Genomic DNA, 17,127 nt, shown 5'->3' with positions numbered 1-17,127 from the left:
TTTATCTAAAGGACTTGAGCATTGTAGATTTTGGAGGTCCAATCCTCCATGGAGGTTGAGGGACTATTCAATGTAATTTTCTCAACCTCCATATTGAGAGACACACAAGGAAGAAGGGGTGCAAATGTCTGCTGGATCTTTCAGGAAGAGGTCCACCATAGTACTCAGAATGTTCTGTCCTTCATCTCTCTATCCCATCTGGATGAATTAGCCCTTCTTTGTTACATAGTGTAGCAATTCATATGTGTACATGTGAAATTATTTGTTTCTCTATTAAATGTTAACTGATGACAATAAACACAAATATGAGATTTTCCTGTCATGTTTATGATGCCTTGCATTTATATAATAATTTTATATCTATTATCTCAAATTATCTTCATAAGACTGTCATAAGTTTCCAATTTTTGTCTCCTTTTCCGTATGAGAACAAAAGAGATGACATTTGTGATCATACAGCTCATCAATAGTAAACTGGGAACCTTGAGTCTCTGACCTAACCTTCTTAATCTTTTACATTGTCTGTAAACCTTATTCTGAAATAAGAAAACTAGAAAGTTTTTTTCCTGCTCCTAGTAGGGTAAACTTTTAGTATCATTTCTAATGCAGAGAAATTAATGAAGTTAAAAATTCCAGTGTTTTTATTGGATGGAGGTGGAGAAGTGGAACAGTTAGTAGTATCTCATAAAATATGAAATGAAAATTTCCTTTGATCAAATGATCCCATTCTATAAATTGTTCATGGGGCTATAAACACAGAAAGGCAAAAATTTTTATCTCCAATTCATGTTCAGTATCATTAATATTAACAAAACTGTAGAAGTAATCTAAGTGGACATGAGTTGTGATGAAAAATAATAAGTGATAAAAAATTCCTTAATAGCAGACTATGTCCAACAGCACATTTAAAAAAGTAATACATTGTAATCAAGGAGGTTTATTCCAGGAATACAAAGATGGGTCCGTTTTAAAAAAACCCTAAACATCTACAAAAATAATCATGTGATTATAGCCTTAGTCTGGCAGAAAAGCAGTTGATAAAATTCAACAAATATTCCTGATACAATAGATTCAGTAGGAACTGATGGATGCTTCTTTAACACAGTATAATCTGTGTAGTTCTTAATTTACTTGAAACCATAGCCCTTTTTCCGCTAAACTCAGGAAGAAGGTAAGGATGCTCATTATCTCCATTATATTTAGTATTGTGTTGAATTTACTGACCAGTATAATCAGAGAAGACAATGCAATTAGTGGTAAGGGATTAGAAAAGAAGAAATTGAAAATCCTCTCTATCAATGATACGGATATAGTACACCTGGAAGACACAAAAGACCTGAACATAAAACTAATTCAGACAATAAAAGTAAGGTGGCTATATATAAAATTAACATGAATAATTAATAGCCTTCATATATGCAAACAATAACCTTGCTAGAATGATAGTGTAAGAGAAGTGCCATTTAAAACAGCAACAGTGACAATAAAAGATCAACTACTTAGAAACAAATTTCAAGGAAATGTTCAAAACTTGTATAGGAAAAAATTTAAACAGTTCTTTTTTGGAATGATAGGATGATTCAACATCATAAAGACATCAATTGCCATGTTAATACACAGATTTAACTCAGTTACAACAAATGCAAAAAAGTGGGAGTTTTTTTTTTTTGTTAAGTTGATTCTAAATTTCATATGGAAAAATTAAAAAGCTGGAACATAGGAAAACCTTGGAAAAGAAGGACACAATAGGAGGACCAGTAAATTTGACCAAATGTTGAAACACACTAGTAAGTCTCTGTATTTAAAAAGTGTGACACTGTTGTGTAAATAGGCAATTCAGTGGAATAAAATAGAGTCTTGAAATAGATGCACATACAACTGGAAATTAGGTATACGATAAGGGTGGCATCTCAAATCATTGGGGAAAAGATGGACTTAGTAATCAATGGTGTTGAAACAGCTGAGAAAAGATAAAATGAATCCATATCTCACACCATACATAAAAATAAACTGCCAACAGATTAAAAATCTAACAAACAAAATAAAATCACACAGTTATAACAGAAAACATGATGCATTCCTTTATAATCTGAGAGTAGGAAACTTTCTAAATACAACAAATCCAGAAACTGTAAAAGGAATTTGCCTTTTACAACCGAAAAATCCTTTTCATTGTAGAAAAAATTTAAATAAAACCAACAAATGGCAGGGGAAAATAGAGGCAATTTATATCAAGTACAAAAGGCTAATTAATTAATGATCTATAGAAAATAGAGAAGAGAAAAATTAAAAACTGATGTGCAGAGAAATGAACAGTTTATGGAAAAATAAAATCATATGATGTTTAACATATGAACACTCCACCAACTATAATGAAAGGAAGTGAATTAAAATTACACTGCTCGGCTGGGCCCAGTGGCTCATGCCTGTAATCCCAGCACTTTGGAAGGCCAAGGCGGGTGGATCACGAGGTCAAGAGATCGAGACCATCCTGGTCAACATGGTGAAACCCCGTCTCTACTAAAAATACAAAAAATTAGCTGGGCATGGTGGCGTGTGCCTGTAATCCCAGCTACTCAGGAGGCTGAGGCAGGAGAATTGCCTGAACCCAGGAGGCGGAGGTTATGGTGAGCCGAGATCACGCCATTGCACTCCAGCTCTGGGTAACAAGAGCGAAACTCTGTCTCAAAAAATAAAAATAAAAAAAAAAATTACACTGCTCTTTTAAAGGGGAGTGACTAAGGGGGGCACATCAGAGGATTCTGAGGTGCCTTATCTTTGATCTGGGCTGGAGATATCCAGATTGTTAATTTAAAAAGTTTATCAAGCTCCGCACCTTAAATCCATGCAGCGTATTGTACAAGGGGACTTTTACAAGTTCATAGGAAAACAGAATTTAAAGATAAAAATAACAAATATAAATTTATTTCTTGACATAAGCTCCATCAAGTTCAATACACATTTGTAAGTGAAGACACCAGCCATTTAGTCCATCCTTAACAAAGTGAGGTCCTAGAAATTTAGCCAAGTCAATGTGGGCTTCTTTACACTATTAACTGAAGAAAAATGGGTGCCCTTTACATATTTTTAAAGATTAGGAAACAAAAAGAAGTCATAAGGAGCTACATCAGGACTATCAAATGGACGATTAATGATTTCCCATCAAAAAGTCTCATGGAATTGCCCTTGTTTGATGAGGGGAATGAGCAGAAACATTGATATTGTGGAGAAAGATCTCTGGTGAAGCTTTCCTGAACATTTTTCTGCTAAAGCTCTGGCTAACTTTCTCAAAATAATCTCATAATAAGAAGATGTTATCATTCTTTGGCTTTTCAGAAAGTCAACAGGCAAAATGCCTTGAGCACCCAAAAGAACTTGCCATAACTTTTACTCTTGACAAGTCTACTTTTGCTTTGATGGGACCACTTCTACCTCTTGGTTGCCATTGCTTTTATTGTGCTTTGTCTTCAGAATTGTACCGGTAAAGCCATGTTTCAGCACATTTTACAATTCGTAGAAGAAATGCTTCAGGGTCTTGACCACTTGTATAAAATTTCCATTGAAGTGTCTGCTCTTGTCTGCAGCTGATTGGGCCACATGGTTTTAGCACCCCTGGGAGTGAAAAGCTTGCTCAACTTTAATTTTTCATTCAGACTTGTATAAGGTGAACTAATTGAGGTGTCTGTCTGTGGTGCTGGCTATTGCTTCTGCTGTTAACTGTCAGTCCTGTACAATTAGGGCATGAACAGGTTATTTTTTCCTCACAAATTGATGTGGATGAACTGCCACTGTGGGCTTAATCTTAAATATTGAGCCCTACTTTTTAAAAATGCGTTATTTATTTGTAACTGTTGACTTCTTTGGAGCATTGTCCCATAAACTTTTTGGAAAACATCAGTGATTTTACCATTCTGCCACTTGAGCCCCATGATAAATTTAATATTTGTTCTTGCTTCAATTTTAGCAGAATCCATGTTGCTCTGACAGGAGCTCTTTTCAAACTGATGTCTTATTCTTCTTAGTGCCTCAAACTAGATGCCGTTTAGGCATGTTATAACAAGTTTTGTGCTTTTGTTTCAGTGAAAAAAAGTTGGAATCCATGCATCGTTTTTTCATAATACACATTTTCCATAAACTTTTTAAAGACCTCTCATATGAATGTTATACTTACTAAAAATGTTCTTAACAAAAACCTAATAGATACCATTTCTTACTCCTCAGGTTAGCACAAATTTATGATTGACAACTTGCTCTATTGGCAAGAGTATAAAGAAAAAAGACACTGTCATATTATGTTGATAGGCATACAAAATAGTACAACCCTGTGGAGAGAAATCTGGTAATATTTAACAAGAACACAAATGCTTTTACCTTTTGACTTGGTAATTCCACATCTAGTAATTTACCCTAAACATACAACTCCAAAACAGCACAACACAGGTCATTATTTTTGTTAATATCAAAGGAATAGAAACAACTCAATGTTTATTGGTAGGAGAGTGGCTAAATAAATGATGATATTTGTACATAGTAAACTTATATGGCCATAAAAAAATAAGGATAGTCTCTAGGCATTTGTGGAGAATGGAGAAAGTGAGATGCAGAATGGTCTATATAGCATGCTACATTTTCTGTAATGAAGAGTAGGAAATAAGAATTCACATATGAATTTGCTTATTTTTTGACAGACATGCAGGAAAAATAAAATGGAAGCAGTAGAAAAGTGTTAACTATAAAAAGCATGAGGAATGGGGAAGAGGAGACAGGGATGGAAGGGGAACTTGCCTCAGTATACCTTTTTATGTCATTTTGAGTTTTGAAATATGAAAATGTTAAAATATGAAATATTAAATTTTAATATTTAAATAATAAAATTAAATCAAAGAGGAAAAGTATAAATTCCCTGAATTGAGAACAAACTAAAACAAATAAATCTAATGGTATATCAATTTGGAAACATAACCACACAGAGAACAGGCTTATTCTAAATAAATTTTTGACACAACACTGACTCTCATTCCTAGGGAATTATATTCTAAGGATAAGAAGAACTACCATGAAATCTTAAACTTCACTTGGCAATTTAATTATTTATAATAGTTTTGAAGTTATTATTTCAAAATTATAGAATAAGCAAATAAATGTTTTTGTTAATGTTTTTAGGAAGCATGATTTTCATTTTAAGAGAAAAGATATGTACAAAAAAGAAAAAATAAATCTATAATGTTAATTTAAATGAAAAATATACATATGCATTTATAAGTTTTTTTTTTTAATTGAAAACTCTGACCACTGAAAAGCATTCAAAGCAATGACATCTCAATGGCAATGAGCACATCTAGTGCCTTGATGTCAATTTCTAAATTGTTTCCCCACTAAGGGTAACTGGAATTTCTTAGACAAAGGCCTGATTTCAGATCTGGGGCAGAGAAAGTCCAAGATTAACCTGTGTTACCTTGTGTCATAAAAAGTCAGGAAGAATGCAGAAAACACATACACCAACTTGAAGGAGCTCCCTCTTATCAACTTGGGCAAATTTTAGCATCAAAAGGAATTCTGACTTTAATTGTTTGTCATACATTGAATAAAAAATAAAACCATGAGTCCAGAGTGGTACTCAATAGATTAAGATAGATGGATGTCATTTACTATACCACTGGTTCTATGATACCAACTGCCAGTGAAATAATTGATTCAGGAAATTGTTTCACCTAAAACCATTAGGTGACAGTTATTGGGTAACAGGATATTTACTAAGTATCACTCATCAATTATTTGCCAATTGCAAAAGGAAACACTTTTATACCAGATATCTGCAGTCACCATATAACTTGGTGATGAAAGTTATCAGCATTAGTAGTGGGAAGGTACATCACCTGTCTTCAGATATGATAAAGTCCAAAGTCTACAGCCTCACCAATAATGTGTTGTTTACAAATATCTCGGAATTCAAATAGAAAAAAACCTTTAGACTCCATATCCAGTTCATAAGAATGACAAAAGCTAGAGGAGCAATTTAATGACACCATGAGGAAACTGCCAAAGAAATCCACAATGTGGAATATCTGCAAACCTGAACTCTTCAAAGAGTCACTGTCATGTTGGAAAATAAAAAGGTAAGAGTACTTCTCCAGATTTTTAATAGAGACATAACCAAATATCATGCTTGAACTTTAATTAGGCTCTGATTCGAAAAACCAGCTTTAACATGTGTTTGGGGATCCAGTTGAATATGGAGCAGATATCAGGGGATCAATTGTTATTTCTAAGATATAATACTATTGTGACCATATGGCAAAAGCTCTTGTTTTAAGGAAATGCTTAGAAATATAGAAAAAAATACAGTAAAATGTAGTGAATTGTTGAGCCTAGGAGGCAGACCTAACGGTGGTTTTGTACTAGTTCAACTGTTCTGCTTACTTATAATAAAAATTAGAAAAAATTATTTCATAGATCTTTTTACTTAGAAGATTATCGGGGACAAATTGTTGAATTCAAAATGCATGGTTGGAAAATAAATACATAATATGCACTCATTTGCATAAAATGTATATAGTACATATTGAAAACTCAATGCAATATTTATACACGTATATTTTTAGCAGCATTTTTCACAATAGCCAAAAGTTAGGAAACACACAGAAATCAATCAATGGATGGGTGGATAATTGAAATATGGTATATACATTCAACCTATGGTATATACACACAGTGGATGTTATTCAACCTTAAAAAGAAAGGAAATGCCAACACATGCTACAGACAGATAAATTTGAAGATATTATATTAACTGAAAAGAACAAATATTGTGTGATTCCACTTAATGAGGTATGTAGAGTAGCCAAACTCACAGAGGTGGGCAGTAGAACGGGGGTTGCCAGAAACTGGGAAGAGGGAGAAATGGGTTATTATTGTTTAATGGGTATAGAGTTTCAATTTTGCAAGAGTTCTGGAGACTGATGTACCACAATGTGAATATGTTTAACTTACTGAACTATACATTTAAAAATGGCTAAGAGGTACATTTTTGTCATGCGTATCTTGCCACAATTAAAAAATAAAAAATTTAAGTATAAAAATTAATATGTACATAAAGATATATTTCGAAGACTATACATCCAGATACATGTACAGAGCTATTATTTCTGTAAGTTAGAGTTTCTGGGCAATTTTTGCTTTCCTTTCCATTTCTAGATTGCTTTAATTTTTTTATGCTGATCATGAATTTGTTTTACTGAAAAAAAAAAAAAAAACAAACAAACTATTTTCAGAAGAAAAACTTCCCTAGGTTTTCAGTGTTTCAGAAAACACGGTGATTACAGAGAGAGCCTACATTTTAGGGAAATGGATTTGGAGGAAACAATGGAAATTGTCAATGTAGCCTGAGATTTTTAGTAAAAGCAACAAAAATCCTTTGTCCCATATGGTGAGAAGCAAAACAGGCCGCTGGCCCGTCCTGTGTGTTGTGGTTGCCTTGGAGAGCTTGGCCTTCTGACCCCTTGGCGGGGCCTAGCCAACCTGACCTTGCTCACAGCTGAGGCTCAGCGGCAGCAGAGTCTCTGTGGGAACTCGCCTGCCCCTCCCAGGGAACTGTGCTTTGCTTGGTGCTTGGCCAGCAAGAAGGCGAAGTTTGCCTGCATTGTTGACCTGGACTGGTCTGCCTCCCTGTCCTGCACACCAATTCCCGCATTTCACCTTGCTTTACTGTGCCCGGGGGAGGCCATTGGTGCCTCTCATCTCACATTGCCTCCATGGCAGAGCCAGGCTTTGATTTCACCTCCCGGAATCCAGTTCCTCTCAGTCCATTAATCCCTTGGGTTCTTGGGTTATTCCCGTACAGCATCCCCACTCTGATTACTCATCTCAATCGTGGCTAGTCTCTGTATTTTGACCTTTGGTCCCTGTCAGGCTGCAGGCCCTGAATTCTATTTGTGGTGGAGAGACTTAGTGTCCTAAATGGTAATCTGTTAACATAAACAGACACACCACTACAGGATCATTAAAATCTTCTTTTCTAAACTTTGTCGTAGAGCAGTACTAGCATTTATATCCACATGGGATTTTGAAAACAAATGAATTGCATATTCTATTTTGTTTTTCATTAAATTATTATTTTCAGTTTTACTTAAGGTACAGTCAGCATAACCTCAATATCAGATGAAACCTACTTTTTAAAAAGGAAATATTTTGAAAAGATAGAAAAGTGCAGAGAATACCAAAACAAACACCTGTGTTCAGACCACCCAGATTTAACAAATGTTAACATTTTGTAGTGATTGTTCTGGGTCTAGAAGTCTCATTTTAACATTAAATTTTACTTCTGTATGTGGGCAGATCAGGCCTCAGCGAAACAGTGAAGCTGTGAGGGTTCCCTCCCTGCTTTCCTCTGCCCTTCTGTTGCATGTGATTGAACAGGCATCTGTGGCCCTTGGTCCCACACAGGGCCATGCCGTGCCTTTCCCGGCACAGCTGTGCTGGTAGCTGCTCCCCAGGGCTCTCCATAGAGTGCTGGAGTCCTCAATTTTATCATTTCTGATAGAGTTCTCAGTATCAGAAATGATAGAATTGAGTAGCATAAAAAGCTGCAAGCCAAAAAAGTAAGGTTTATTAGAACAAAGGAAGCTTATTGTAACTCTGTAAGTAGGGAATGCTCCAAGCATCTCAGGAAAAAGTGGAAATGAACAGCTGTTGGAATCCCAGTTTGCTAGTGCTTTTCCCTGCTTCATTCTTTAATCCTGTTTGCATGTTGGAAAATAGCCTCCTTCAAGCTTCTAAATCGACATAGTCCAGCCCATGTAAGAGGCTGACTATTAGACCTTAGTTGCAATGGCTTAGGTCCAGAGAAAATAATCTCATTGTCTCATCTCTGGTCTAGTAAGCTCTGGTGAGGGAAGCAAATATGAGGCTAGAATGGCATGTATGACAAATATGAGGCTAGGATGACTGTATTAGTCTGTTCTTATGCTGCTAATAAAGAAATACTTGAGACTGGGTAATTTATAGAGGAAAGAGGTTTAATGGACTCACAGTTCAGCATAGCTGAGGAGGCCTCACAATCATGGCAGAAGACAAAGAAAGAGCAAAGGGACTTCTTACATTGTGGCAGGCAAGAGAGAGGTCATGCAGGGGAATTGCCATTTATAAAACCATCAGATCTTATGAGACTTCTTTACTACCAGGAGCAAAGCATGGGAAAGATCTGTCCCCATGATTCAATTACCCCCCACCAGGTCCCTCCCATTACACATGGGAATTATGGGAGCTACAATTTAAAACGAGATTTGGGTGGGGACACAGCCAAACTATATTAGTGACACTTCTGTGATCCTGTGGATTTGGGGGATGAGGGCAATAGTCTCCAGAAGGAAACCCTCTCTCCTGCACATGGCTGCATATTCTCCAGGGAACAATCATTGCAGTCTGAGAAGCATGCAACTGGGATATCAGCAAAAGCTAGGATTGCCTTTGTAGGCCAGATGCCTAGCACTAGGGTAGGCACAAGATATTGCTAGTGGTGAGGAGAACAATGAAGACAACTTGTTTTTTGGGGTGGCCCACTTGTCATTAAAAGTATCACAGAACAGGATTTGTGTATGGACCACAATTCCCATATTTACAAATGAATGATGCTCTAAGAGTTGGGTTAATGTTCCTGTGTTTCTTCAGTCAGTGCTTAGGCTCTGTTGTGCCAGTGATTTAGTTGGTTAAAAGAAAACAGTGACAATCCAACCCCAAACTTTTTCAAAGTGCTAACAGTTCTGTGTTGACCCTGCATGCATATTATTAAAAAATTAGCTCTATTTTTGAGCAATATCTCATACAATGCACACTTACATTTCTTTCTATATTCATTCTCACTTCTAAAGATATGTATCTGGGTTATTTTTTAACCCTCGTAAGCCATTTCAAATCTTCTCTGAAATAAGCAAGATACATATAAATGTGTAAAATGAGGTCATGTTTATATTTTCATACTATCTCATAGAAACCTGAAGGATATGACTGTTAATAATACAATGATATGATTCATAATGACGTTTCAGTCAATGAAGGATCACATATACAGTGGCGGTCCCATGAGATTACAATGGAGCTGAAAACATTCTATTGCCTAGTGACCTCCTAGCCATAGTATGTGGTAGCACAACGCATTACTCACATGTTTGAAGTGATGATGAGGTAAACAAACCTATCGTGCTGCCAGTTGTATACAATTCTAGCATATAAGTAATTACTATATTATGCTTTTTTTTCTTCAAATTTTATTTTAAGTCAGAAGTACATGTGCAAGATGTGCAAATTTGTTACCCAGGTGAATGTGTGCCATAGTGTTTTGCTGCGCACATCATACCATCACCTAGGTATTAAGTCCAGCATCCATTAGCTACTCTTCCTGATGCTCTCCCTCCCCCTAAGCTCCACCGACAGGTCCCAGTGTGTTGTTCCCCCATATGTCCACGTGTTCTTATCATTTAGCTCCCACTTATAAGAAAGAACATACGGTATTTGCTTTTCTGTTTCTGCCTGAGTTTGCTGATAATAGTGGCTTCCAACTCCATCCATGTCCCTGCAAAGGACATGATCTTGTTCCTTTTTATGGCTGCATAGCATTCCATGGTGTATATGTACCACATTTTCTTTATCCACATTTTCAGTCTATCATTGGTAGACATTTAGGTTGATTCCATGTCTTTGCTATTGTGAATAGTGCTGCAATGAACATAGGCATGAATGTTTATTTAGAATAGAATGATTTATATTCCTTGGAATATATATACGCAATAATGGGATTGCTGAGTCAACGGTATTTCTGGTTCTAGGTCTTTGAGGAATTGCCACACTGTCTTCTACAATGGTTGAACTAATTTATACTCCCATCAACAGTGTAAAAGTGTTCCTTTTTCTTCACAATCTCACCAGCATCTGTTGTTTTTTGACCTTTTAATAATAGCCATTCTCACTGGGATGAGATGGTATCTCTTTGTGATTTTGATGTACATTTCGCTAATGATCAGTGATGTTGAGCTTTCTTTCATGTTTGTTAGCCACATGTATGTAAATACTGTAATTTTATCGTTATTTTAGAGTGTGCTCCCACTTATATAAAAGGTAACTGTGAAACTGCCTCAGGGAGATCCTTCAGGAGGTATCCAGAAGAAAACATTATTATCATAGGAGATGACAGCTCCATGCATGTTACTGGCCCTGAAGGCCTTCCAATGGGAAAAGATGTGGAAGTGAGAGAGGGTGACGCTGATGATCCTAACCCTGTGTAGGCCTAGCTTATTTGTGCTTGTGTCTTAGTTTTTAACACAAATGTTTTTTAAGAATAAAATAAATTCTAAAATAGAAAAAAAGCTTATCGAATAAGGACATAAAGCAACCAAATCTTTTGTATAGTTGGGCAATGTGCGTTTTAAGCTGTGTTACTATGGAAGAGTCAAAAAGATTAAAAAAATCGAAATGTATATAAAGTTAAAAAGTTACAGGAAGCTAAAATTAATGTATTACTGAAGAAAGGAAAATATTTTTAAATCTAGTGCAGCCTAAGTGTACAATTTTTATAAAATCTGCAGTAGTGTATAGTGATGTCCTGGGCCTTCACATTCTCTTGCCACTCACTCACCTATCCGGAGCAACTTCCAGTCCTGCAAACTCCTTTGCAAGTACCTTATACATGCGTACCATTTTTTATCTTTTATCCCATATTTTTACAGCACCTTTTCGCTGTTTAGATAAACAATAGCTTACATTGCCTTACAGTTGCCTCCAGTATTTAACGCAGTCACATGTGGTACAGGTTTTTTTACCTCAGGAGCAATAGGTTATACCATGTAGCCCTGGTTATAGTAGGCTGTACCCTCCTGGTTTATGTAAGGGCACTCTATGATGTTCGTGCAGTGATGAAACGGCCTAATGATGCATTTCTCAGAACACAACCCTATCGTGAAGTGACGCACAACTGTGTTTTGACTATAAAGACAGTAACCACTTATGACATTTTTTTTCTGAAAGAAATACTTTTTAAGCTCAGACTTGAGATGAAGAGCACACGTCCTTCCTGAGGGCTCCTCTAGTGCATTGGGTCTCACAAACCACAGATAATTTGTTGGCTATTTTTATTCACTGATGAAAAGCCACCTTTCTAGGCTCTTCAGCCCTCAAATGTTGCAGATGTCACTTTCTGAGGTCAGAGCTGCAAGACCCACTTTGCTTAAGCAGCTGTGGCCTGAGTTTTGGATTGACAGTGAAATGCATAGAAACATAGCAGGCTTCCCCCAACACCAAGATGTCTCAGCTTTAAGGAAGAGATTGGACTGATGCCCACACTGCATGGTTGGTGATCCCTGGGCTCAGCCTTGGAACATCTCCCTGTCACTCCCCAGGAAGGGTGAGCAGATGGTCATGAGAGGAGGCCAAGAGCATGGAGACAAACTCAGCTGAGGGAGCCATTTGCTCTGAGGTCGCCTCAGTTTTTGTCCTGGCTCATCTCCACCCCGCACAGGGTATATGGGCTGCACCCTTACTGGATCAGCTATGTGCATCAAAGCCCCTTACTCATAACTGCTCGGCAGTGAAGGCAGTGAAGCACAGGCACAAGGCATGCAGTCCTCAGTGCGTTCTTGTCCTGTATTCAGTATACCCCCATAATTCCTTGACTGAGTGCTGCAAGAAAAACTGCACCAAACGAAAGTGCCCCTATGTCCCTGTGGCTAAACAATGAGAACACATGGACACAGGGAGGGGAACATCACACACCGGGGACTGTTGGGAGGTGGGGGGCTAGGGGAGGGATAGCATTAGGAGAAATATCTAATGTAGATGACGGAGTGATGCATGCAGCCCCCCACATGGCACGTGTATAGCTATTTAACAAACCTGCATGTTCTGAACATGTACGCCAGAACTTAAAGTACAATAAAATAAATAAATAAAAATTCAAAAGAAAAAAAAAAGTCACAAACCAGCTGTTCAGCCAGGGCCACGTCTTCCCCATGTTTGCATCCTAAGCACAGGGTTTGGCACATACTAGGTCCTCAGTCAAAATCTGTCCAGTGAATATACACTTTTGACCTCTTTTTTTTTTTTTTTTTTTTTTTTTTGGTGGGGGACAGGGTATCATCCAGGCCACATGTAGTGCAGTGGCATAATCATGGCTCACTGCAGCTTTGACCTCCCAGGCTCAAGTGATTCTTTTACCTCAGCCTCCTAAGTAGCTGGGACTACAGTTGTACACCACCATGCCCGGCTAATTTTTTAAATTTTTTTCTAGAGACTGGACTCTCACTATGTTGCCCAGGCTGGTCTCAAACTTCTGGGCTCAAATCATACTCCCTCCTCAGCCTCCCAAAGTGCTGGGATTACAGGCATGAGCCATCATGCTCAGCCTGGCCTCTGAATTTTAATTATTTCATATTCAGTTTGTCTCATGTGTTCATAAATGTTAAGTGATTGCCTAGCAAGTAATTTCTTTCTACTTTAAAAGTAATATCTATCAGGGTCTTTGTGCTGTTAAAAGGCACGATGATTGCAACATGAAGTCCTAAACTATTTTCTTTCTGTGTTTCAGATTATTTGAATATATTTTGCTGTATAAGGATGGAGTGATGTTTCAGATTGAGCAAGCCACTAAGCAGTGCTCGAAGATGACTCTGACAGAGCCCTGGGATCCTCTTGACATTCCTCAGAATTCCACCTTTGAAGACCAGTACTCCATCGGGGGACCCCAAGAGCAGATCACAGTCCAGGAGTGGTCAGACAGAAAGTCAGCTAGATCCTGTAAGGGCTCTAAGGAACTAAGCATTGTATTCAGAATGCAATGATGGGTACAAAGGTTTAAGTCCTTTAAGGAAGGTAGTTTTTAGGGAAATATCAGCTCTATCAAAAATTTTTTAAAGCCCCCAGTTAGGTCTGCATGTTACTTTGTTCATTATGTGGCAATGGGATCTAAGCATCATATTTGAAACACCTCAGCCTTCTAGTGCCACCTGTACCTCTCCACCACTTTGGTTCCTGTGGACTTAGCCTTGATTTTGACGTCTTATGGTCACCCCGAGGCCTGAGACATGGCAGGCATTTGTCTAAGGCACACATTTGAATCAAGCACCTCCTTTTCTTTCCCCGACTCCCTAAAGTGGCAGAGGTCAAATCTACTCCCATCTTGCTGAGTGGGCAAACCAGCCTGCTTCTGTGTGAAACCATTCTCTGTCCTGCTGCTGATACATGCCTATCCCAAGACAGTTTTAACCACACAGGCAGGCATGCTGTGGAACATGGTACGGTGGTTTCTCAAAAAATTAAAGATAAAACTGCCATATGACCTGGCAACTCCGCTTCTGTGTATATGCTCCAAAGAATTGAATGCAGGGACTCAGATATCTGTACACCCATGTTTACAGCAGCAGCATTCACAATCACTGAAAGGTAGAAACCCAAATGTTCATCAGCAGATAAATGGATAAACAAAATGTGGTATATTCAAACAATGGAATATTATTCAGCCTTAAAAAGGAAGGAAACACCAGTGCGTGCTACATCCTGACTAACCTGGAGGACATTATGTTAAGAGAAGCAATGCAGGCAGAAAACAATAGTTTTGTTTGATTCCACTGTATGATTCCACTTACGTAAGTTATACAGAGTCTTCAAATTCATACAGACAGAAAATCGAATAGTGGTATTCAGGAGTTGGGAGAGGAGGAATGGGAAGTTAGTGTTTAATGGAGTCAGAGTTTCAATTTGGGAAGATGAAAAAAATTCTGGAGATGGATGGTGCTGATGGTTGTTCAACAAACGTGAATGTGCTCAAGGCCACCAAACATGTAGAAATGGTAAAATAGTAAAGTTTATGTTATGTACATTTACCGCAGTAAGAAAAATATGAACTTTTTGCCTATGTCTTTATTAAAAAGTCAACTATTTTCCTCTTATAGATGAAACCTGGATTGGCATCTATACAGTCAAGGATTGCTACCCTGTCCAGGAAACCTTTACCAAAAACTACAGTGTAATATTGTCTACGAGGTTTTTTGACATCCAGCTGGGCATTAAAGACCCCTCAGTGTTTACGCCTCCAAGCACATGCCAGATGGCCCAACTGGAGAAGATGAGTGAAGACTGCTCCTGGTGAGCCTGTGCATAGGGAAGGGGCAGCGTCGGATGTCAGCCGCCTGCGGCCCCAGCTGGAGATGGATATGAGACTAGTCAAGATGAGAATCCTAACTGGAGAGAAATGTAATTTTAGGAAGATGCACACTGATGTGAGGTTTTTGACATGTCCGATTTTGATTTCTTAAGCTATGTTTACAGAAGAAAATTGAATGGTGAGGGTTTGGCTGAATGAGCTGACCAGATGGCTAGGTTATTCCTAATGCCTGTTTGGGGCTGGTTTTCTGTGTGTACAGGTATATACACGTGAAGGGGTCAGTAAGAACAGTTTGCTTTGGCAGAGAGTATTTATTATTGACATTGTTCAGATTTGGTGGTGATAATAAAAAGCAGAGTTATTTCAGTCAATTTTATTATTAATTCTTAAATTCCCTGCAGAGAACGCCCCTTTATTGCTGCACCAGGGTGGGCACTGCTCCCACTGACCCCCACCCCACCCTGCCCCAGCACCCCCTTGGTTGCCAAGAAAATGATACCTTAACTCCCTTCCAGACTTAAGAATTTTATGGCATGACCTAATTGATATAAACATTTGGAAGGAAATGACAGGCTGAAATAGGAAGGAGTTATTCCTCTAAAGAAACATTTTAAGCAAGATGGTTTAGAGCAGGCATCCTCAAACTTTTTACACAGGGGGCCAGTTCACTGTCCCTCAGACCATTGGAGGGCCGCCACATACTGTGCTCCTCTCACTGACCACCAATGAAAGAGGTGCCCCTTCCTGAAGTGCGGCAGGGGGCCGGATAAATGGCCTCAGGGGGCCGCATGCAGCCCGAGGGCCGTAGTTTGGGGACGCCTGGTTTACAGAATCCTAATGTCTACACTGGTAAAATGCGAGCCATGTATGCTTCTTTCTTTTCTATGCAAGAGTATTGATGTATGCGTTGAATCTTCACAGACTTGTCTGTACACAGCCAGTATTCTAAAACAGCACTGAACTGGGCATCAGGAGACTATTGTCTCCTAAACCCAGGACTATAATTCCCTTGTGCTCGCACTCCTTCAGTCATTAAATGCACTGGGCTTGCCCTCACTTTGGCCTTTCTAGGACACTGCTTCACAACCTCTGTGTGTATCTGACTTCGGCATCTCCTTCCAGGTCAGCTCATTCACAAGAGCGGCTCCGAAGCCTGAATGAGTTGCACCTTGCATCTTGAGCATGCATTTCTCAGAATAATTATTAAGCTGTGTGATCGTTTCTGCTTCCAGGACACTGTCATCCATTATCTTGGCTGTGAGCTCCTTGGGTATGAGTACCTTGTACTGTTTACTTTTATATCCCTAGCACCAAGCAAGTGCCTGGCACATGGTTAGTGCCCTAAGTATTTGTAGAGTAAAGAACGTCAGCCTCTCTGTTACCTAGTTTCCTTATGTGTTAAATGAGGTTGGGTTTGTCGTTCGCTAGGGAGAGACTTTCAGTAATAAAATTTACTATTCTAGATTCTTCTACTGTTATGTTTTATCTCCCCATTTATCTTTTATAGTTACCAGGAGAAATGTGTGACACCTATATTAAAACGAAAACAATCTTACTACTCACACAAATTTAATTGCATTTTAAAGCATTTTTTGATATTGTTGCTTTTGTAATAAATATGGATAATCTTGGTTATAAGGGGGTTAAAACCATGCTCTAATAAATAAATAAAGTGCTTCATGTGACAAAACCAAACTTGTTATCCTGTCTCAAAAGCCTGCTCTCCTCTCCCCTTTTCCTTCCCTAAACTCCAGTTTCCAATTGCCAAGGCCGGAAGCTTCCAAGTCATTCTTGACCCATTCCCCACTGGCAGTCAGTATCTCGAGTCCCATCAGAATAGCTCTTAAAGCTCCTGTCTCTTCTCCACCCCCTCAGCCACCACCCAGCTCCGGGCTTTTAACATTGTGGGCCGTTATAGGATCTTCGCACCTTCTGTCCTTGCCCTGGTCTTTTTTTTTCTAGAAGCCATCCTGTGTTCATTC

General features: G+C 38.4%; 1 protein-coding gene across 1 annotated transcript in view; it reads left to right on the top strand.

Annotated features, from left to right (window-relative positions):
* EPDR1 (ependymin related 1) overlaps positions 1 to 16,840 on the top strand; it is a 30,925-nt gene extending 14,085 nt beyond the window's left edge. The window contains 2 exon segments of the mRNA XM_003930750.4: positions 13,571 to 13,779; positions 14,934 to 16,840. Coding sequence (XP_003930799.1) covers positions 13,571 to 13,779; positions 14,934 to 15,130 — 406 coding nt within the window. The 3' untranslated portion in view covers positions 15,131 to 16,840.
* The last annotated feature ends 287 nt before the right edge of the window (positions 16,841 to 17,127 follow it).

The sequence above is a fragment of the Saimiri boliviensis genome, chromosome 10 (assembly GCF_048565385.1).
Source record: "Saimiri boliviensis isolate mSaiBol1 chromosome 10, mSaiBol1.pri, whole genome shotgun sequence".
NCBI classification, from domain to species: domain Eukaryota; kingdom Metazoa; phylum Chordata; class Mammalia; order Primates; family Cebidae; genus Saimiri; species Saimiri boliviensis.
The sequence above is the reverse complement of the archived record's forward strand: the minus strand, read 5'-3'. Positions and strand labels throughout refer to the sequence as shown.